The sequence below is a fragment of the Hippopotamus amphibius genome, chromosome 17, assembly GCF_030028045.1.
Source record: "Hippopotamus amphibius kiboko isolate mHipAmp2 chromosome 17, mHipAmp2.hap2, whole genome shotgun sequence".
Lineage (NCBI taxonomy): Eukaryota > Metazoa > Chordata > Mammalia > Artiodactyla > Hippopotamidae > Hippopotamus > Hippopotamus amphibius.
The window spans coordinates 28,509,249-28,531,594 of NC_080202.1; the positions used below are offsets into that span (position 1 = coordinate 28,509,249).

Below are 22,346 nucleotides of genomic sequence, written 5' to 3' on the forward strand. Positions count from 1 at the left end.
ACGATGGAGAAAAGACAGTCTTTTCAATAAGTGGTGCAGAGAAACATGGACAACTACATGTAAAAGAATGAAATTAGAACACTCCCTAACACTGTACACAAAAATAAACTCAACATGGATTAAAGACCTCAATGTAAGACCAGATACTATAAAACTCCTAGAGGAAAACATAAGCAAGACATTCTTTGAAATAAATAGCAGCAAGTATCTTTCTCTATCCATCTCCTAGATTGATGGAAATGAAAACAAAAATAAACAAATCGGACTTAATTAAACTTAAAATCTTTTGCACAGAAAAGGAAACCATAAACAAAATGAAAAGAGAACCTACAGCATGGGAGAAAATATTTGCAAACGATGCCACTGACAAGACATTAATTTCCAAAATATACAGAAAGCTCATATAGCTCAATATCAGAAAAAAACAAGTAACCCAATCAAAAAATGGGCAGAAGACCTAAATAGACATTTCTCCAAAAAGGACATACAGATGGCCAAAAGGCACATGAAAAGATGCTCAACATTAATAATTATTAGAGAAATGCAAATCAAATCAATATACATATATGTTTTTCAGATTATTTTTGCATATATATATGTATGAATATAAGTGAATGTATATACAACTGAATCTTTGTTCTGTACTCCTGAAACTTACATGATATTGTAAATCAACTATACTTCAATAAAAATTTTTTTTTAAGTCTAAGTCTTTCAAGATCTGAATTTCCTACAGGTCTGCTACTTTTGTCTGCTTTTATTATTTTTTTTAAGCATTTCATTTTATATCCCTACATACCTAGTAAATTTTTTGAAAGGTTATCTTGTCAGAAAAAAAATGTAGTGATAACACGAGTTTCTGGATGATATTCTCTTCCTCCAGAGAAGATAAAACTTTGTATCAGGCAACTATAGTAGAGCCAGATTGTGGTGCAATTTTGGATTGATCTACTTTAATATTGACCTTTGTGAAGGTTGATCTAGTTCCAGATTTTATTTACTACTTGCAGATAATACTTCAAGTGTCCTCAAAGAAACAGGATTGGGTGAGGCAAGTGCAGCATGCAGGGCACAGGATTTAATAAATGAATGTCTCCCAAAATTTTGTAGCATACACACCTAATTTGCTTCACTCAAGTCCTGGCCCTGGCACCAGCTGAAAGTCTGTGGTATTTACAAAGCAACTGTTCCTTGGGAGGTTCTGAATTCTATACTTTGCTTCACAGCCGCCATAAGACTGCCTAAGCTCTGCTTAGCTCCTCGGCTTCTTTACCTTGACTTATAAATTAGCAAAAACCTCAATAGGAAATGAAAAGCCTTAATATCATGCTCATCTATTTGCACTTCTCTCTGGATATTTTTAGCTCAAAGAGATTTTTAAAAATTTAATTTACCTTTTCCAGCTATTCTCTGAAAGATTGTTTGGTCTAAAACAAGCTAGTCTATCAGGGTGAAAAATAAAAATCCCTTTGCTTCTCTACGTATGTGTGATAATGAAAGGTTGAGAGAGAATTACACATTTTTCTCAAGCGGTAAATACACTTTGTGGATGTTTTAACTCATTCACACAGATCTTCCATTTCTCCTGTCCATTATTTAAATGTTGGTGTTCATCAGGATTTCTTCTTGAGAGTTACTATCCATGCAGTGCATGAAATGCTGCTCATACTCTGAAGAACCCCAAGTTTATATCTCCATCCCAGAACATTCACCTGGGCTTCAACTCCAGGCTTCAAACACTTTATTGAGTACCTCTCTCTGGATATCCTCTGTGCTCCTAGAACTTATTATACCCAATACTAAAATCATCACCTTCCTTTCCACCTCCTTACCACTCTCAACTTACTTTCCTGCTTCTATTCCCTTTCTTAATTAATGATGGTTACTTTTCCCAGCATCCTATCTTAAACCACAAACTTTATAAAGTCATCCTCTATTATTTATCTTAAACCTCACATGATTCATCAAGTCCTATATATGCAGGAGTATATAATTTTTACTGGCATATTTAATGTATTTAGTGTATATAGTAGAAAATATTTAAATGTACTCCCTTCACTCACTCACAAATTGAGATTGCCACAAATTAGGACTTATGATTTCTCACCTAGACTTTCCCAACATTCTGCTAATTCAGGGATGGCAAATGCTTAGGTTATTCTGCTGACACTCTCTTTTCTTTCCCTTCTTACACTAATGGTGGGTATTACTTCTTTATTACTGAGGACTTTCCTTCTGAGTCCAGATGCAATTCTGAAGCCCTTCTCAAAGCAGCATTCCATAGAGACACTAGTGGACTTGAGAAGCAAGTGAAATCCCATTTGTTATCTCCTCTCTATCCTTCACCACTATGTAGTTAGTATAGATTGTGCCACCAGAGACACATCATTAAGGGAAATCTAATTACATCACTCCCATGTTCAAAAATCTGTAAGAATCTCCTCTTGCTTACAAAACAAGATAACAGCTCATTTATTGAGTGCATAAGGCCTTCTACAATCCAATTCTAATGGAAAAGTTCAGACTTACTTGTTTTTACTAACACAAGTTCTCTAATCATTCTTGGCAACATATTCCATTTCTGCAATGTGAAGGTCTTTTATGTTTCTATTTTTCATGCCATTACTGCTTAAAATTCCCTTCCCCATTCACCACAAGCCTGCTGAACTCCTACAGGTTCATATTCTTTCCTAAACTTCTCTGAGCAGAATTAGTTGATACTTCCTCTGGATCTCCAGAAAACCTTTTTAACCATTAGTAGAGAATACAGTGCTTTTCATTGTTATGTTTTTAATTACTTACACATATGACTAGAAAATCATTCCAAGTGACACCTGTGTCCTTATTCAATGCAAAATGTCTAGAAGATGCTCAATTAATACATATTAAATGAATACTCACTGGGTGACCCTCTTTTCCCTTTGTGAACAGTGACAACGTTTGCTTACTTTTCATTACTCATTTATTCAACAAGTACATTTTTGAATACCTACTCTGTGTTAGCCGTGAGCATCATTCATGAAAGAAATCTCAATTTCAGCCAAAGCATTACATGGTATCCAAAGCAACAGGAACAAAGTGATACATAGACATTTATTGATCTTGTATAAATTACTCAGGAGAGGCAGTCGATGGTTCTCTGAGCAACACACACACACACAGCCCCCACTCCCTCTTATGCAAAGACATAAATCATTTATGAATAGAGCCCCACATGCTATATGAATAAGTCCCTTGGATTCCAAGATGACTGATACTCAAGCATTTTTGTCATTTGAGTGCAGACCTGAATTTAAGCAAACAGTCAAACTACATGAAGTTACAATGCCCTTTTGTTCACTGTAAGGTGAGAGATGCATAATAGGTTTCCAAGGGTAAACATGCATGCTTCCAAGTAAACACCATTAAATGCAACTGCACATTTGTGCCTTTAATAAAACTGAAGGCAGGGGGATAGCTCTTTAAAACATCTCATGTCATTATCACTCAATTTTAAGTTTCAGCTGCTGGTGGAAAGTGGAGGGTTAGTGTGCGTGTGTGTATGGAATTGTGCAGACTTCCTTTTCTTTGACTACAGCTGAATCAAGTCTTTGGTTCATCTGGAAAGTGTGAATAGCACAATGAGGTGTCTGTGTGTGGTGAGGAGTCATTAAGATTAAAAACCAGAGGGCAGCAAACATTGGTTTTCAGGGATTCTAGTGGTAAGATTACTAATGAGATTGTTTAACCTCAGGGGACTTCATCATTGAAGGGACAGGAGGAGGAGAAAGAGAGACTAACCAATAGCTTGTGGTCACTTGGCAGGAGCTGGAATTTTTCCTTTGAGCTCCCACAAAGTGTCGAAATGCTGGAACTTCTTGGGAGAAATAAAGAAATGTGACTTATGCTTCTTGGTACTTTTATTTATTTGAATTTCCTCACCTTGAATGTTTTTTGCATTCTGTGCATTTTTGTCAGTTTTGTTCACAATTTAAAAGGCATATAACCTAACACAAGAAATCCTATTTTTTAGGAATTGATGGACAGAAAATCATTAATGAGGGCTCAGATAGGCATATATATATATACACACACATGATCATTATTGCAGAAATATTTACAGCAGAGAAAACAGAAAACCACTTAAATGCCCACAAACGGAGAGTGGTTAAACAAATTATGGAACACTCCTACAAAGAAATGAAATGCAGCAGTTAAAAGTGCAGTAGGTAAATATAAATATACCAGATAGAAGTTTGTCCAAGTGGTATTGAATTTTAAAAAAGGAGGCTGCTGAACAGTATTTATACTGTGATTCCTTTTAAAACAATTAAAGCCACCATGTCATGTCTATATTCACAGATATGGTTTATGATGGCTCTGCTTGGGAATGTAATTAAAAGAAGAGTGAGGTGCACTTTGACTTTCACATTAAATGTATCTGTATTAGTTGAATTTATTATAACACACAAGGGTTGTTCAGTTATGTTTTTGAAATTGAAAATAATTCTTTTAAAAAAAGCTGATTCATCTTTCAGATTCAAACTCAAATGTCATCTTATCTAGGAGTGAATGCTCCCCTTTATGAAATGCATTAGAATTTTGTGATGCTTGCTTCATATTGCTGCAACATTATGTATGGAACACTTAATTTGCTATCAGAAGACTAGAGTTCAAATCCATTTCTGCCAGTTTCTACCTGTAGAGTCACCTTGGGAAGTGATATAACTTCTAGGCCTAAATTTTCCTTTCTGTAAAAAGAGAAAAACAATGCTAACTCTACAGATTCCTTGGGAATTGTAAAGAAGAGGCATGAATATACTGGTTATTTGTGTGCTTCTCTTGTGTATCCTATAACATTTCAATCCCCATGAGAGTGGGGATTACTACATTCATTAATTCATTCAGGAGATACAGGAGCAACTACTATATGTCAGGCACTGTGCTAAGTTTTAAGGATAAAACAGTAAACAAGAAAGATGTCATCTTCTTCTATATGAATCTTACAGGTAAGTGAAGAGAACACACATAATCAGACAATTGTAAACACGGTGTAGTAAGTGTTATAATAGGATATCAGGAGACTCCTGTAGGAGGTGATATTTCCAGCTGAGACTTAGAGGATGAATAAGCTTTAGCCTACAAAGAAGGTAGAGAGGATTTGAAGAGTGTTTGAAGTAGAGGGAAAGGATTAAATGGCAGTGTAGAGCATTGAGAATATTAAATATGTTCACATGGCTGGAATGCAAAGGGTGAGGAGAGACAGGTGAAATATGAGGTTTTGCACCTCCCTGACTTGCCTCCTCATCCTCTCTGAGTGTTGCTGATTCTCCCCAACAATTAGTAGAAGCTCACAATATCATAGGTTAGAATTTCAATGTCTTCCAAGCAAGTGGATGCAGCAGCCACTGAAGGATTAAACGGTTTGAAACTCAGAAATCCAGCATCATCTTAATACTTATGTAGAGATGCAGCAGCCTCCAGAATACATGAATCCACTCAATCTTCTTCAGAGTCAAGACAGAAGGAGTGTTCTAAGCCAGATAATTTGGAAGATGGAGGTGAGGGAGATGAGGGGAAGATTGTTTATCTGTTTGTTTGGAGTGGGGGATATGTCAGGAGTGGTAGATACATCAACTCAGCCACATTCTTGGTGCAATTACAGGCAAAGAGTCAGGGGCTGTATAAGCATCCAAATCCCAGTTGCTTAAAAATCAAGAAGCTTCTGACTATACAGAAAGCTCTGGCATTAAGATTAATACTTGAAATAAAGAAAAAAAAAGTTCTATTGCATTTGAGTAATATAATACAATGTCTAAGAGTCATAACATTTTGGTGCTCAAATACACTTATTAAGGCACCTGGTGTCCAAGGACAATGAACTCTAGTCATTTATCCACAGAGGCATCCATGAATTTTATCTAACAAGTGCCTACTGGCTGTTCCCAATCCTATACACTGGGAATAGAAAGATAGAAGAATGCTTTCATCTGGCTGCATGGTGCTTACCAGCTAGTGGTAAATGATGTAAGATATTTTGAGATATGACACAATACAGTAGAAACATTATGAGTAAAATCAGGAGGAAGGGATTCAGGAAGATTTCACAGGAGGACATAGCATTGAACTCTTTCTGAAGGAAGGCAGGGCTTCTGCAGTTTCAAAAAGAAAAGATAACACTGTAGACAGAGGAATCAGGGCCCACAGACAACAGTATAAATGTGCTAAATCAAGACAGGCATTGGCAATAAAGCATTTACAAAGTAGAAACAGTTTCAGACCACCTGGTCTGGATTTGAATGGCATTTCCTTAACATCAAACCCATACCTGAACAAAAAGAAATTTGAAGGTGATGGATGAATTCGTTTCTTCTGACACCATTATTTGCTAGACAAAAACAACTAATAATGTGTTACAGATGTGAGTTTCTAAGAATTTTATTCTTCAAAAGTTAAAGAAAGAAAAAAGCATAAATGGGTATTAATCACTTACTTTAGATGTTTAAGGAAGGAAATAATGGTTATGTGCAAAGTAGCTATGTGGGAAAAATGGTGGAAGAGGGACAGATGCATTTTAAATATACTAAGTGATTATGTACATAATTTTACATACCCTTCAAAACAACTTAGGGTGTGAATATTGTCCCATTTAAGGGATGAGAAAAATCTAGGCTCAGAGACATTAGTGACTTGTCGAGGGGCACTGAGCCAGCAGGTGCTGGGCTCTGAGTTTGAGTCCTAGTCCATTTTCACTGTGAGTGTTCTTTCTGTTATGTGACTGTTTCTCCCAGGAACCCTGTGCAATGGAGGCTATGATATCTGAAAGTTCATAAAAGCAAGTAAAGCTATCTAAGTAGCTTTAAAGAAGCATATGTATAATTCCATGGCTCAAGGTTATAAAAGAAATATAGCTTGTGAAGGATAGGCAAAATTTACCCCAAATTTTTATTAGGAAATATTTCAAATATACTGAAAAGCAGAAAGAAATGTACAGTGAACACCCATCTGTCCACGACAAAGCTAGCAATTATAAGTATACTATTAAGTCTACAAACAAGTATACAGCTGTGACTATTATACCATAAGTTCCACAAGGTCAAGAACTACATTTGTTTCTTTATCTGTGTACCAATGCCCAGCGTGACTCTTAGCACAGAGCTGGCCCTTGATAAAGCTTTATTGAATAAATAGATGACATAATCCCAGTCAGTAAAAATGGAATTCATCTAAAGAAGCTAATATAGTATGCTCTCTGAAAAGTTAATGAGAGGAAAAAATGTTCCATAGATGGAAGGAAACAATTCACCGGAGATCAGCATATCAGCAGATATAGTCAAGATAAGAATAAACTGAAGCTACTCTTTCTGCATAGCTTGACACACTTCAAGAGAGTGTGAAGTTAAAATGAACATGGTAAAACTCAGTAGAGACTAGTGTGAAGTCTTTCATGTCAGTTAGTGATCAATTACACAAGCAGAGAAGGGGAAGCTGTTGCTTGGCAGAGTTTATGTATTTAAAATGTGGAAGAGGAGTGGAAAGGAAATGGATTACGATGAGCCAGTAGTCTAAATATGTGGTTAAAAAGTTAAACCAGACTTAGCAGTGACAGAAAAAATATATACATTACAAGAAGTAATGGTCTCACTGTACTCTGAGTATTCCTCACACTGGGATCCATATGGTGCTATTGAGTGAATTTTATATGTCTACTGGAATAGAGGCAGGAGTTTATGATGATAAAAGTCAGAAAATTATTGCAGATCAGAATCCTTAAAATTTCAGTGTGTCGGGGACCTTGGTGTGGCTGAGCTGGTCCAGGTGTCTGGCTCAACATCACTCATGAGGCTGCAGCCAAGGTGACCTCTGGGACTGCAGTCCTTGCAAAGCTGGACAGGACAGGGAAGGATCCTTTGCGGTCTCACGTGCAGGTTGTTGGCAGGACTCAGTTCCTCGAGCCTGTTGGATGGAGGGTCTCAGCTCCTGACTGGCTGCTGGTCAAGTGACCACCCTCTGTTCTTTGTGACATCAGCCTCTCCAGAGAGCAGCTCACACACAGCAACTCACTTCATCAGAGCAAGTGAGAAGAGCCAGAGAGAGAGAGTGAGCAAGAAGGACGTCACAGTCTTTCATAACCTAATCTCTGGGTGATGTACTGTCACTGTTGCTCTTCTTTACAGCAGGTCTACTCTGGTCTGTTCTTTAGAAGCAAGTCAGTAGGTCCAGCTCACACACAGAGGAGCAGATCACACAGACATGAATCCCAGGGGGTAGAGCCCTGGGAGCCCAGTCAGAAAGCTGCCCACCACAGGAGGGTGCTGTCCAGAAATCTGGGGGAAGAGCCCTGAGGATGTGGGGAAGAGCAAATGCAAAGATCAGGGGTTGTTTGAAAGACAGAGAAAAGGCTGGAGAGGAATAAGAAGAGGAGGCGGTGGAGCTTATAAAGTAGGCAGGGGTCAGATCCTAGGTCATATGGAACTTTTCAGGTCTCAGTAGTTTGGAATCGTTTATGAGTGTGAAGAAAATTTCTTGGACGGATTCAAGTCAAGAAGGTGGAATTAACCTTTCTTTTATGAGATCATAGTGATAGCAAATGGTACATGCATTATATGTGTCTACTAGTTTGTTTTGATTTACTTTTAATGAGCTAAGGGGAAGCTGGCAATTCCATGTCTATGTTCCCTACATTTAAAAACACGGGGTTGGGGGGGTGGGGGGGCGAAGGGGAAGCTGGGATGAAGCGAGAGAGTAGCACAGACATATATACACTACCAACTGTAAAATAGACAGCCAGTGGGAAGCTGCTGTATAACAAAGGGAGATCAACTCGAGGATGGGTGATGCCTTAGAGGGCCGGGATGGGGAGGGTCAGGGGGAGTCGCAGGAGGAAGGGGATATGGGGATCTGTGTATAAATACAGCTGATTCACTGGTGTACCTCATAAGCTGGTACAAGCATGTAAAGCAATTATATTCCAATAAAGAGCTTAAAAACAAAAATTATGTTATTTTATTGGTTCTTAACACCCTGACTCGAACAAGCTAGTCTTATAAAGAGATGATTTGACATTAGGTTTTTTAGGATTTGAGCTCCCCTATGTTTTGAGGGGAAGAAGCATTAGTTGATTTATCATTAATAATTATTATTATTTCATTATTGTTCTTTGCAACCAATTGAGATTGTCCCACTTCAACCTCAGGCAAGATCAGGAAAACAAGGAGCTGTGATGAGAAGCAATATGGTGAGTGCGATCCTGACCATGCATGGGGAGCCATGGGGGGAAGGGTCTCCTAGAGCCCCTGGATATTCAGGGAGGGCAGGGTCTAATTCCTCCTGGAGAATAAACACATTGAAATTGCTGATTCCTCCTCTTTAGTTGGCTGGGTCAGTTAATCCCAGCACAGAGCTGCCAGCTGCTTGGATTAACTGGCCAAGCTGCTCGGCTTTGAAATTCTCCTGCAGACTACCTCACCCAGTGATGTCAGACTAGGTGAGTGCCCGCCAGCCCCCTCACCTCTCATGAGGTGTTGTGTGCTGTCTTTGCTCAGTAAACATCTGGTTGATCTGCTAGTCCCCCAGCAGGTCTCTGGATGTTTCATAAATTAGTGGAATCGAATAAGATGGGAAGACATGGAACTTCAGTGATTACTCAACCCCACCAGCAAGTTACAAACTTTAAAATGAGATGTGAGGAAACAGCCTCCCTGGCAGGCCCTCCCTGGGGCTCTGGCACCTTGGCTGCACAGTCACATTTCCTAGCTTGTGATGGAAAACAAATGCTGTTTACGGGAGCTTGAAGTGGCTGGAAGGGAACTGGAGGCAAGCAGTGCAGTGGAGGGAGAGCTCCTATTTGGACATTTTCAGGAATCCAGCAGTAACTCAACACCACCCTGAAATAAGGCTCCTAACGAAGATCACTCTTCACTGTCCCTGGGAAAATGAAACTCCACGTTCATTGGGAAGCAGAATCCATGACCACTTAGAAACAGGCCCAGCCCCTCCTAAGCTGTTTGACGTAGAACAAAAGTTGCTGTGTGTCCTTCACTGAGCCCTAAGTATTGTTTTAGTCCCACTTGGTTTCCATTGACTTTTTTCTCAGTTTATGAACCACTGGAGAGGAATCAGGTAAAATAGATAGGAGAAAATAGGTTTCGTGCCTGACCCCACTCCCACCAACCTCCATACCTGTCCATGGGCGAATCATGTTTTCTTACTTTCCAGGATCTTGGCCTGCAAGTGAAAAGCTCTTCTTTTCTTCTCCTGCTCTGCCTCCTGCCTCTCTCCCCTCCAGCAGCTACAGTAATAATTCTTTCCTACTGTGTGGACTTCTAGACAGTCCGCATAAGTCCTCCAAAAGTGTTGAAACAGAATGGAGAAGGAATTTTCATTATTTAATTTTAATTTTTAATTTTTTAAAATTAAGCAAAAAAATAACTGAAAGACAAAACAATTCTAGCTGTTAAAAATTCTAAAAATTCTAAAAACTCACTCTTTTGTTAAGAAATAGGTGGAACACAAGATAAAGGGTAAATTTTTATGTCCATCTTTCTGGCATAGGTTCAAACTGAGATGCTGGGGCTTTAGGGTTGCTGCTCTACCACTGATTCAGTCATTCCTTTAGTAGAGTGTGAATGTTATGTGAGCTCTCTATATTGAGTGTATAGCTGAAAACAAGACATAGTTCCATGCTCTCTTGGAGTCTTTATATGTATAGAAGTATGAGGATGAAGCAAACCAACGTGAGTGAAGTGCTCAGCCTGTGCCCGTCATTTAGTAAGTGGTCAATAAATGTTCACTGTTATTAGCTATTACCTACCTCTGTGCTTTGACGCAAGCTGTTCCTTTTACCTCCCCAAATTTCAAACGAAATCCTCCCCACGTTTTGTCAAATTTCTGTCCAAATTCAAAACTTATCACAAGGAATTGGCTCACAGAATTATGTAGACTGAGAAGTCCCAAAAATATTTTGGAAACTTATTTTCAAGTAGCTTAATGACTTTAGTGACATTTTAGATGTGAGAATATGCAAGAAATCGGGCTCCTGAAAATATCTGTTTGAAGGCCTGTTCTGTCAGATATTTCCAGAGCACAGAGCGTCTCATTCCTGACCTCCACCCTGAACTCCTTGCAGGGTGTGTTGAAAGTTAGCAACTGCAGTGGCTAGTAACTTCATTCTTGTAGTACAAGAGGGTGCCAATTAAGATTTGGCAGTGCCCCCTCATGGTCATAAATTGGACCATGGTTTGGGAGGCATTCCATGATTATTTTGTCCCATGGTGCTAACAATGCTTATTCCTAGGTCAGGCAAAGATTTCATTGATAGGCCACTCTATGTGCTATTACCGGACTAGGCCCTATTAACTGTAGCCAAAAGTCTCTGGGCCACCCGTTTTGTTAGTCTCTATGGTCCAGGAAATGATTCCCTCTTGATGCTTCTTCCCATATCTAAAGTTACACTATTACCATCATTGATCTTACATAGAACTATATATCTGGTCAACTGCTTTAAGTCAAGTCAAGCCATTTTATCAGAGACTCAGTCACACATTTGGTAATGCAAGAAACAACAATCTTATAAAATAGGTGGAATAGAAGTAATATAGCTAGTAGTATTTATAAGGTTATAAGTAAGAATTTAAGCCAAGAAATTCCATTATGTGTGGCTCAGTATATCTCCAGGTCATCTGACTTATTCTGTTCTGTACCAATCCTTATCTTCAAAGGAAATGATATATTGGCATTGTTCACAAGGCACCTAGCCAAATTTCCTAGTATCCTTAGTATAGTTTCCTTGTTCCAACATGAGGAGGCCTTAAACTTAAACGATCAGAGCCTGGTGTTAGCCACATAAATCCAGCCCAAAACTGAGGGAGGTTATATTCTTTGGCTGAAATTTTCCTTGTTGCTCTGATTGAGCTTGAGTAACTTTAAAAGAAAATGTATATTTATGGTGATGATCAGAGCAAGTATGATTGATTGGCCAAGTGAAGGAGTCCCATCCAGTAATATCAATAGTGGCGCACACAGAACTAAAATTTCTTTCTTCTAGAATTCTTTCCTAAGGGCTATCCAATTGGAGCCTCAAATGGAGAAATCCACCAAAGTAATCCAGAAGTACTGGATATAGGTAATTGATAATAAACTCAACAATTGGATTAATTTAACTCTGCATAAGATTGTGAAATACACTTAGTTCATAGGCAAAAGTGTGAGCAATTACCAAAATAATTAGTATACAGGCCTGGTCTGGCATTTGGGGTTAGCTGTCTACTTCAGATGTCGTCTTTTTCTCATGTTGGTCTGCTAGTTTCTCCTCTCTTTGAGCATTCCTTTAAGGTGATTTTGAGGTCAGCAGTCCTCTCTGTAGACCAGTCCAGTGCAGGGACCCTAAGTGGAAATATTAATCTGAATCAATTCCTTTCATTTTTTGCTGTGCACAGAAAGTTAAGAGTACTTGATAAAGGTCTTTCCATCTAGATTGGAGATAGTCCTTTTTTTTTTTTTAAATGATGTCTTTTCCAGTATGCATAATTCCTCGGTTGCAGGTCATGGTGCTTCATATCTTCCTCCAAATATAGATTAAAGAGATAAATTTCAGAAACAAGTTAGAATGTTCTTTTAATAATTCAATTAAACTTTACCATAGTATAACAGCAGGAGCTATCTGATAAGTGAGTCATTGTAAATACAGACCTCAACAAAACTCAGTGGTCTTGCAGGGCACATGGCAGGGGCGGGAGGAGGGGTGGAGGCCAGAAACAGCAGCAGCCAAAGAGGGCAAGGTAAGCCTCAGCCCCTGCTGCAGGCAGTTTAACTCACAGTCCCCCAAGTGACCCTTGAGGAGTGTCTGCTGGCAAGAGGATGGCCCAAATCCTACATGTGCCGGCCCCCTTCCCAGGGAACCCCAGCCCACGCCTCTCTGCCCACCTTCCCTCCAAGGAACCAGACCTGCCCTCCTTTGTGGAGATGCCCTAGGGCTACCACCTTGACCTGGTCTTTCTCAAGTACAAGTACGGGGACTACATGGAGAAGGGCCACATGCTAAGGCAGGTGGCTGTGCAGCGCCAGCCCCGCCTCAGCCCCCTGCCCCATGGCCCTGGCTTCTGGTAGATTCCTACTGTGGCTGTGGCTTCTACCCACAGTAAGCCATCCTGGAGGCTCTGGCCGGCTTCACCCTGCTCGTGGCACGCAGGCTGCTTGACCGCCTTGAGGACCAAGCTGCCGCCCCCACCAGCTTGGGCTGTCTGACCCGCAGCGCAGCCGGCTCCATGAGCTCGCTGGCGGGTGTGGGGCTGCCACCAACGATGCCGTGAGAGTAGGGGCTGTCCACGCCCATGCTGCCAAGTTCTCAGCACCTGGGCCACGTGCGGGAGCAGATGGCTGGGACCCTGCAGAAGCTGTGGCAGCTGGAGGAGCTGGTGAAGCTGATCCCTGTACTCCAGGTGAAGCTGTCTGTGCTGCAGGAGGAGAAATGGCAGCTCAAGGTGAAGCTCAAGAACCAGAAATTCCTAGGCACCCCGCAGGGGCCTGGGGAGGCAGCAAGCTCTGTCTGGATGTCCCTGAGCCCCCCCCTCAAAGACCTGGTGGCGCTTGAGACCCAGAGCATGAGCACCTGGGTCCGAGAGCAGGACCTGGGTGTGCCAGATGGCAAGGCAGCTGATGCCACTAAGCTCTGTGCAGAAGGCCCAGCTCAGGAAAGTGCTCCAGGAACTGCAAGCAGCTCAATGTACAGCGAGCTGACTTCCAGCCTCAGACCTGGACACCACAGGACAGCCTGGTCCCTGTGGACACCATCCAGGTGATGGAGGGGTCAAGGGAGGTGGAGGTGGTGGCCAGCACAGCTGCTGGGTCCCCTGCACAGAGGGCCCAGAGTCTGGAGCCCTATGGGGCAGGGCTGGGGGCCATAATGACATTTGCAGGACTGAGAGACCCACTGTGTTCTGCAGCTATGAGGTGGTGGAGATAGTGTTTCCAACGCCCACTGCATCCACCAGCAATGTCCACCTGGTGAAGGTTAGCATCACAGAGCGCAGCTGCAATGGAGCAGTGGGTGAGCCTTAGTGGGCTGGGTCAGGGGGTGGAGGGTCCTCCCTTCTTCCTCTGCATGCCGGGGTCCAGCCCCAACCCTGTCCTTCCATCAGCTCTCAGAGCCACTACCTCTTCAGCTGTGGAAAAAGGACAATTGTGCTACTGACTCAGTGCCTCTAGGGACCAAGTGAAGAGATTGGGTGTCTGTTAAGTGTGTGTGCTCATGTCTAGCACAGTGTAAATGTTTAGAAAACAAGAGGTATTTGGAGAGGGTCCCCAAGGCTGTTGGTTGTGAGACAGAGAATCCCCTCTGTTTGTTCAGTAAGTAGCAGGAACCAATCTGACCATGAAAAGGAAATGTGTTGTTCATGTAACTTAGTGACAGCTCCAGGCAGAGTTGGGTCCATGTGCTCAAGTACCATCAGGAATCTCTAACTCCCTCTTTCTCTTTCTGTGTGCACCCTGGAGTCTTCTATCTCAGGCAGGCAAAAGTGTCCTCACCACTCCATGCATTTGTCCTTACAGCTCAGTAGAAGGAGAGCCTCTCAATCCAGATAACACCAATAAAAACCCCAGAGGTGGCCCTCCTTGGCTGGCTTGGGTCATATACCCATCACTGAGCTAATCACTGTGTCCCTCACTGCCCAGGGCCACATCCTGGGGTAGAAGAGCCTCACCCAGATCCTGAGAGAGGAAGGGGATGCTCCCTCAAGGAAATGCCAGGAAAGGGGATGTGGGATGTGTAAAATGGCAGCTACCCCAGCACCACCATCCTGAGGCCCCTGGGAGAAGCTGCCAGAATGATTAATCATCTTAACAGCTGTGCTTTATTGAACACCAGCTTGGCGCTAAGGGCTCTGATGTGTTTCACCCACGGAGGAGCTGTGCAGCCAGGCAACCTGGGTTCAAATTCCACTTCTTACTGTGTGACCCTGAATGAGTAGCCTCATGTCCCTGGATCTCATCTTCCCTATTTGTGAAATGACATAATAACAGTGCCCACCTCTAGGACTCTTGTGAATTAGTGCACACAGTAACCGCTTAGTCAGTGGTTGTTGCTACTTCTACTGATGATTTTCAGGTCAACTCTGTTTATAACTGGGGAAACTGAGGCTAGGGGAGAAGCTTCATTTGTCTTGTATCACACAGAGCCAGGATCTAAGCCCAGGACAGCCTGACCCTGCAGAAGGGCTCACAGGTGGGGCCCAGATCCTCATCCCAGACTTGAATGTCAGGCCAGAGCCCCATGGAGGGACCCAAGGGCACAGGCTGGAGGGCAGGGAACCAGCTCTATTTTCTTGCTGCCCCATATTGTTTCCGGCCAACTCTGGACTCCACTTCTCTGTTCTGTGGCTATCCCAGACACCAAACACACAGCCCTAAGACTCTGCCCTCAGCCAGAGGCTCTGCCTGGCCCAGCTTCAGGGTCCTTGAGAGTCAACCTCCATTCCAGACATGCCTCCCAGGGCAGCCATGGGGCCTCCTGCCTGCAGGACACACAGATATAGCCATGTCCCCACCCATGCAAGCTGGTACCTCTGCAAGTTCTTCCTTGGGTCCCACTTAACTCCCCATTGCTGTAGCCAGCCCCAGTATCTGCCTTGCTTGGGCAGAACAGGCACGTGCTAATTCATTTTAATGTCTTCTCATCCACCAAACATTTATTGAGGGCCTGCTATGTGTGAGGCTCTTCCAGGCACCAGTTCACAGCAGTGAGCAAGACAGACAAAAGCCCTAGCAACAAACAAATGAGACCACCAGAAACAAGTGAAGAAATATCATTCAGAGAAAACATGTTTGAAGGAAATAAAACATGGGCAGGGGCGGCTGGTGATTGGATGGCGTGGTGGCCTGGGTTCAAATTCTGGTTTCTCTGAACCTTAGCTCTGTGCCCTTGACCAAGCTGTTTAACTTCTCTGTGCTGCAGTTGCAAATTGGGGGTCTTGACAGCCCCATATCACCAGATGAGTGTGAGTTTAAATGCATCATCTGGTGTTGAGTGTTCAGCATGGTGCCATGTGCTGGTAGGTGCTCAAAGGTTACCTGTTGGCTCTTTCAACCAAAATGTGAAAGGAAAGAAGCAGCCAGGTGGTTGCTGGACAGTTGTTGACTATGTGTTCTTTTAGGTCAGTCAGCTCAACAGGTAGCTTGTGGGGAGGAGACAGGGAGGAGCCCAGCCTCCCTGGCATCTAGAATTTACTTGCTGCAACCAACAGCAGGGGAGGTGATTGGCAGCCTGCCCCTTAGGCTGGCAAAGGTGAGTGGGGCAGGGAGAGGCCTGGAGACCCCATAAAGTCTCATTTACCCCTCTACTTTCAAAAGCACCACAGAGAGATTAGTGGGAGAAGCAGTAGCCAGCTGGGCATGTGCATCCATGGGGTGTCTCCAAGGCTTTGAAATTTCTTATGCTTTTGTTTGAAATATTCCTATGGAAGCAATTCATAGGCTTTGTGGAAGTTCTGGAAAGTACAGAAGAATCTAGAACACAATGTAAGGCCCCCAAACTAACCCCCCCCAAAAAAAAACAAAATCAAAAATCTTGAATTTAATATCCACTGAAACATAATCTTTTTTTCTCTCTAAAATTATCCTAATTTCTACCAAATATAGTCAAATTAAAGCTAATTTGTTTGCAAAATAATTCTGGTTTCAGTAAACTTGGCCTGATGAGTTACAGAAGTGTGATTGACCAGACAGCCTCTTTTAAAATTGGCTTTGCAGGAAACTTTCATAGGGAAGCTCAGAGTGAATTTTCAAAAGCCTTATCAGGTTAAGGAAAGCCACACCAAAGGCTGGTCACACATTTCACCTGAGATATCTACAGATTTGGATGAATTTCTCCCTTTTCAAGGTCCCCAAAATGCTTTGAGATTCTTGCACCTATTAGGAGATGACCTTTATAACGTACCTGATTTTTAAAGTTGCTGGAAACCTAAGAGTTTTTAATCCCTGGAAGGATTAGGTACACAGAAAAGACAATCATTTCAATTCTGCTTAGAAAGGGATAATTTACCAAATTACTGTAAGTCATAGTTAGCTTGAGGGGAAAGGTCTCCTTATATCTGGAAAACACAAATTAAAAGTCAGTAATATTTCATACAGAAACCATAAATATTATAACTATATTCACCAGTTCAGGCAGTCCTATATAAGTAATCCTTTTTGTTAACAGTTTTTTAAAGCCATCAGTTTTCCCATTAGAACTCTTTAATTTCTTACTCAGTTCAGTGGTATGATCTGAAAATTGTTAGAATCCTGTACTTGTCACAAAGTCCTTGCTAAGAATTTTCTTGAAGAGGAAGCACTTTTGCAAAGCCATCATAATAAAACAATAACTGTCTAGGAATGACAAAATATTTAAGAAAGCATGGTTAAAGACCTGCTCACAGTGCAACTGATAAAGAAACTTGTTTACTACTGTGACATACAGCATTTTAAGATAATGACTAGAATTATGACCAGTAACACTTTACCAGGACATATGAGATTTTTAGGAATTCCATATAATTTCTAGAATATCTAGATTAATAACATTTACTCATACAACATAACCTAAGAAGATTTGTTACTCATTTGACAATGCTTCCCATGTAATGTAACATACCAAATGAACCTAATTAGTTTAATATATCTCTCTTTGGGATGTTTCAGGGGTCCTTTGAAACATTCCAAAATTAGCTAGAGGTCAAAGGAATCTCATTAGATTTTGATTTAGGAAATTTGTCAAAAATATAAAAAAGTTTCAAAACACTTGGTGAAATAGGATCACAGTTCACTGTGAATTAATACTTCACCAAAGTGACAACAGATTTCAAAGGCAAAAACAGAAAGTTATAATAGATTACTGATTAAAGGTAGAATAAATTTTATAATGCATTGTCAAAAGCAGATCAATATTTTAAGAAAAGTGTCTTCCTAACAGAGAAAAAGAACAAATTCTGATTTTGCACCAGAATACTTTTAAAATTTGCTCAAATTTACTCTAAACTTAGCCAATTTTGACCATGCACAAAACTCTTTTCTCAGGGTTCCTTTTCCACAAAACTTCCATAAGTTTCTTTATTCATATTAGTTGGTCTATTATTTTTTCTATCCAGAAACAAACAGCTCTAAGACTAAATTATTTTCTCTTAACAAAATATAATTCCATTCCTCATACCTTCTTTTACTGAAAACACATATCCTACTTTGCTACTGTATACTTAAATGTTTCTCTTATTATTTCTAGTAGCTTTAATGACATTTAAATTCAAATCCTCAACTCTTAAAAACATTAATTTCTAGTAAAAATTAAGAAGTAACAATTAGGAACTATCTTTTACATTAGCATTCTATAGATCGGCAAACATAAATGCCAATAATGATTTCTAAAATCATGTGCTTTTTTTATAGAAAATACCTTGATGTGGCACCAAACATATTTATTAATAGCCCTAAATACCTTTTGTTTCTTTGGAAAAGGAAGCCAATGTTCAGTGATTAATATTTCAGTATCTTATTTTATTTGGGAATCATCTCGCTATTCAATAAACTTCTATCATTTAACTTAATTTAGCACAGCTCTAAAATTTCAACTTACCAAAATCTGGATCACTTTTAACTAGATATTCCTAAAACATAACTATTCCTAAAGAGTTCACACAAAAGCTCTTATCTAATTTAAATACAATTTACTTATACAAATTTCATTATATAAATTTTTTTGCTGAAAAAATTGCAACAGATATAATATGATCTTATTTGACTTCTATTAAGCCTAGGTACAATAAAAGTATTATACTTAATCTTGATGACTCTAAAGATATGTCTATGTTAATTAAATCAACAAAATTTAACTTTAATACCAGGTATTAATTTAATACTGAATATTTCCCAGTTCATATGAACCTGAAATTCATCCTGGCCAATTTCCTTTTATATTTCTTAGAACTTATACAAGTACTTAATTCCCTTTAAGTTAATTATGTAGAGCTAATTCAAAAACTAATTTTGATAATAACATACACATAGACACAAAGACAGACACAACCAGAGATCCCTTAACTTCATTCTCTAAACTTAGTCATGAATCAGTATTACAATATAAAATTCACTAGTTTTAAAATGACAGTTAGAATATGTTAAATTTTAAAAGATCTCTTTACCCCCCTTTTTTTGCCCCTCAGTTTCAGGAGTTAGAGATGATCTAGATAAGATAAGTGTTCCTGAGAACCCTGGTAGAACATTTACATCTCAAGGCACAGGTAGAGAAAAGCAAGTTCTCCTAGAAAGATTTGTTCCCTCAGGGTCAGAATTCTGAAAAGATGTTTTATCAAGCTAGCTTTTTCCAGTAACTGTGTGCAAAATAAAAGAGCCCATATTGTCCATTTTCAGGGCAAAATTTCCTTTCCTTCCCAATTAAGTAAGTACTTTTAAGTTTTGTATGTACATAAACCTGGCTGGGGTATTAGTCAGAGGCTGGCTTTCTGATGCACCTCCACCTCATTTCTCTGTTTGAGAAGCTCTATTTGCCACTTTGAAGATGAATTTGTTGGGTATAATTTACTAATGAAATTGTGTGGTGGGCTGGTGTGCTGCTTATGAGCTTAACTCCTCTAAGTGTCACCCTAGAGTCGTTTCACCTCCTCTTAAAGTCTCTCAGTTTCTTCCTTTGGTGCTCAGATCACTGGATGGCCAATTCTTATTCCTGATTCCTCGATGATCAAGTCTTTTAATAAATGAGTGGATTTCCCTGTGGGACCTCTGTACGGTATGAGGACTCTGCCTCCACCACTCTTGTAAATTTCTCAGTTGCATGGGAAAGCCATAACTGACTGGGAGGAGTTTTTCACTCTTCTTTGGATAAAAGTTCTCATCTAATATCTTCACTTTTATGCCAACAAATTCTATTAAGGCAGCCAAACTGAGAAAAGTTGTCAGATCAGCCTCCTAACTACTTAGGCCAGACCACTCAGTGTCTTTGAACTAAGCAAACTCCAGTTTCTTTCAACTGGGTGGACATCCTCCCCTGTGTCTTACAACTGCCCTCCCATATCTTTCAACTGGGGAGCCAGGTACCTATTATACAACACCAAATAAAACTCAGGAGCATCAAACCATATGGGAGATGCAAGAACAAGGAGAGGCTCACCCAAATTCATCTGGACTCATTGAGAAGGTGAATGAGCATAAGAGGTCTCTGCTAGCACCAAGATCTGGTTCTTCATAAAGTTCAGGTGAAGGAGAGAAGTCTTCTCAGATCCCTTTGTTGATTTTTGAAATTGTCAATAACAATAACAAAAAAATGCACAACACGAGACTAGTGAGTTAAGTTTTATTGGGGGAAAAATGAGGACTATAGCCCAAGGGACATCCTCTAAGAAATCTCTGAGGAATTACTCTGAAGATGTGGAGGTGGGAAGAGTCAGTATACATGTGATTTTAGTGAAGGGGGACACATGCAATCAAAGACACATTTTGGGAGAGGTTTGCTGCCAGTCACAAGAAGGTTGCTGCTGGTTAGGAGGAGCAGATGTCTCCATTAACGAGTTTAGTGATTTTCTAGATAGAAAAAAGATGCAAGAAATTGGGCCTATAAAAATCTTCTCCTGGGTCAGGAAGCATGCAAAATCCTCTTAGGTACCATCATCCACCAGAGGACAGACAGCAGGATCAAGAAGAACTATACTTTGGCAGCGTGTGAAACAAAAACCACAGCCATGGAAAGATATAAAAAATGAAAAGGCAAAAGAATTTGTACCAGATGAAGGAACAAGATAAAACCCCAGAAAAGCAACTAAATGAAGTGGAGATAGGCAATCTTCCAGAAAAACAATTCAGAATAATGATAGTGAAGATGATCCAGGATTTTGAAAAAAGACTGGATGCAAAGATCAAAAAGATGCAAGAAAAGTTTAAAAACACCTAGAAGAATTAAAGAATGAACAGAGATAAGCAACACAATAACTGAAGTGAAAAATACACTAGAGGGAACCAATAACAGAATAACTGAGGCAGAAGAATGGACAAGTGACCTGGAAGACAGAATGGTGATAATTATAGGGGTCTCAGAAGGAGAAGAGAGAGAGAAAGGACCCGAGAAAACACTTGAAGAGATTATAGTCGAAAACTTCCCTAACATAAGAAAGGAAATAGCTACTCAAGTCCAGGAAACACAGGGAGTCCCAGGCAAGATAAATCCAAGGAGAAACACACCAAGACACATTACAGTCAAACTGACAAAAATTAAAGACAGAGAAAAGTTGTTAAAAGCAACAAGGGAAAAACAACAAGTAACATACAAGGGAACTCCCATAAGGTTAACAGCTGATTTCTCAGCAGAAACTCTGCAAGCCAGAAGGGAGTGGCATGATATATTTAAAGTGATATAGGCAAGAACCTACAACCAAGAATACTCTACCCAGCAAGGATCTCATTCCGATTCGATGGAGAAATCAAAAGCTTTACAGACAAGCAACACCTAAGACAATTCAACACCACCAAACCAGCCCTACAACAAATGCTAAAGGAACTTCTCTAAGCGGGAAACACAAGAGAAGTAAAGGACCTACAAAAATAAACCCAAAACAATTAAGAAAATGGTAATAGGAACATACATATAGATAATTACCTTGAATGTAAACGGACTAAATGCACCAACGAAAAGACATAGACTGGCTGAATGGATACAAAAACAAGACCCATATATATTCTGTCTCCAAGAGACCCACTTCAGACCTAGAGACACATACAGATTGAAAGTGAGGGAATGGAAAACATATTCCATGCAAGTGGAAATCAAAAGAAAGCTGGAGTAGCAATACTCATATCAGATAAAGTAGACTTTGAAATAAAAAAATGTTGCAAGAGACAAGAAAAGACACTAATAGTAATGATCAAGGAATCAATCCAAGAAGGAGATATAACAATTGTAAATATTTATGCTCCCAACATAGGAGCACATCAATACATAAGGAAAATGCTAACAGCCATAAAAGCAGAAATCAACAGTAACACAATAATAGTGGGGGAACTTTAACACCCCACTTATACCAATGGACAGATCACCCAGGCAGAAAATTAATAAGGAAACACAACCTTTAAATGACACAATAGACCAGCTAGATTTAATAGATATTTATAGGCCATCCCATCCAGCAACAGCAGATTACACTTTCTTCTCAAGTGCACATGGAAGATTCTCCAGGATAGATCACATCTTGGGTCACAAATCAAGCCTTGGTAAATTTAAGAAAAATAAAATAATATCAAGTATCTTTTCTGACCACAACACTATGAGATTAGAAATCAATTACAGGAAAAAAACTGTGAAAAACACAAACACATGGAGGCTAAACAATACG

At 40.2% G+C, this 22,346-nt stretch overlaps 1 protein-coding gene and 1 pseudogene across 1 annotated transcript in view; one reads left to right on the forward strand and one right to left on the reverse strand.

The window, feature by feature from the left end:
• LOC130840820 (phosphatidylcholine transfer protein-like) overlaps window positions 1-22,346 on the reverse strand; it is a 124,457-nt gene that overhangs the window by 57,125 nt on the left and 44,986 nt on the right. Inside the window, exon 2 of the mRNA XM_057716755.1 lies at window positions 12,197-12,363. Within this exon, the coding sequence (XP_057572738.1) occupies window positions 12,197-12,229 (33 nt within the window). The 5' untranslated portion in view covers window positions 12,230-12,363. The remainder of the gene's footprint in view (window positions 1-12,196; window positions 12,364-22,346) is intronic.
• Window positions 12,702-14,037, forward strand: LOC130839561 (KN motif and ankyrin repeat domain-containing protein 2-like; annotated as a pseudogene).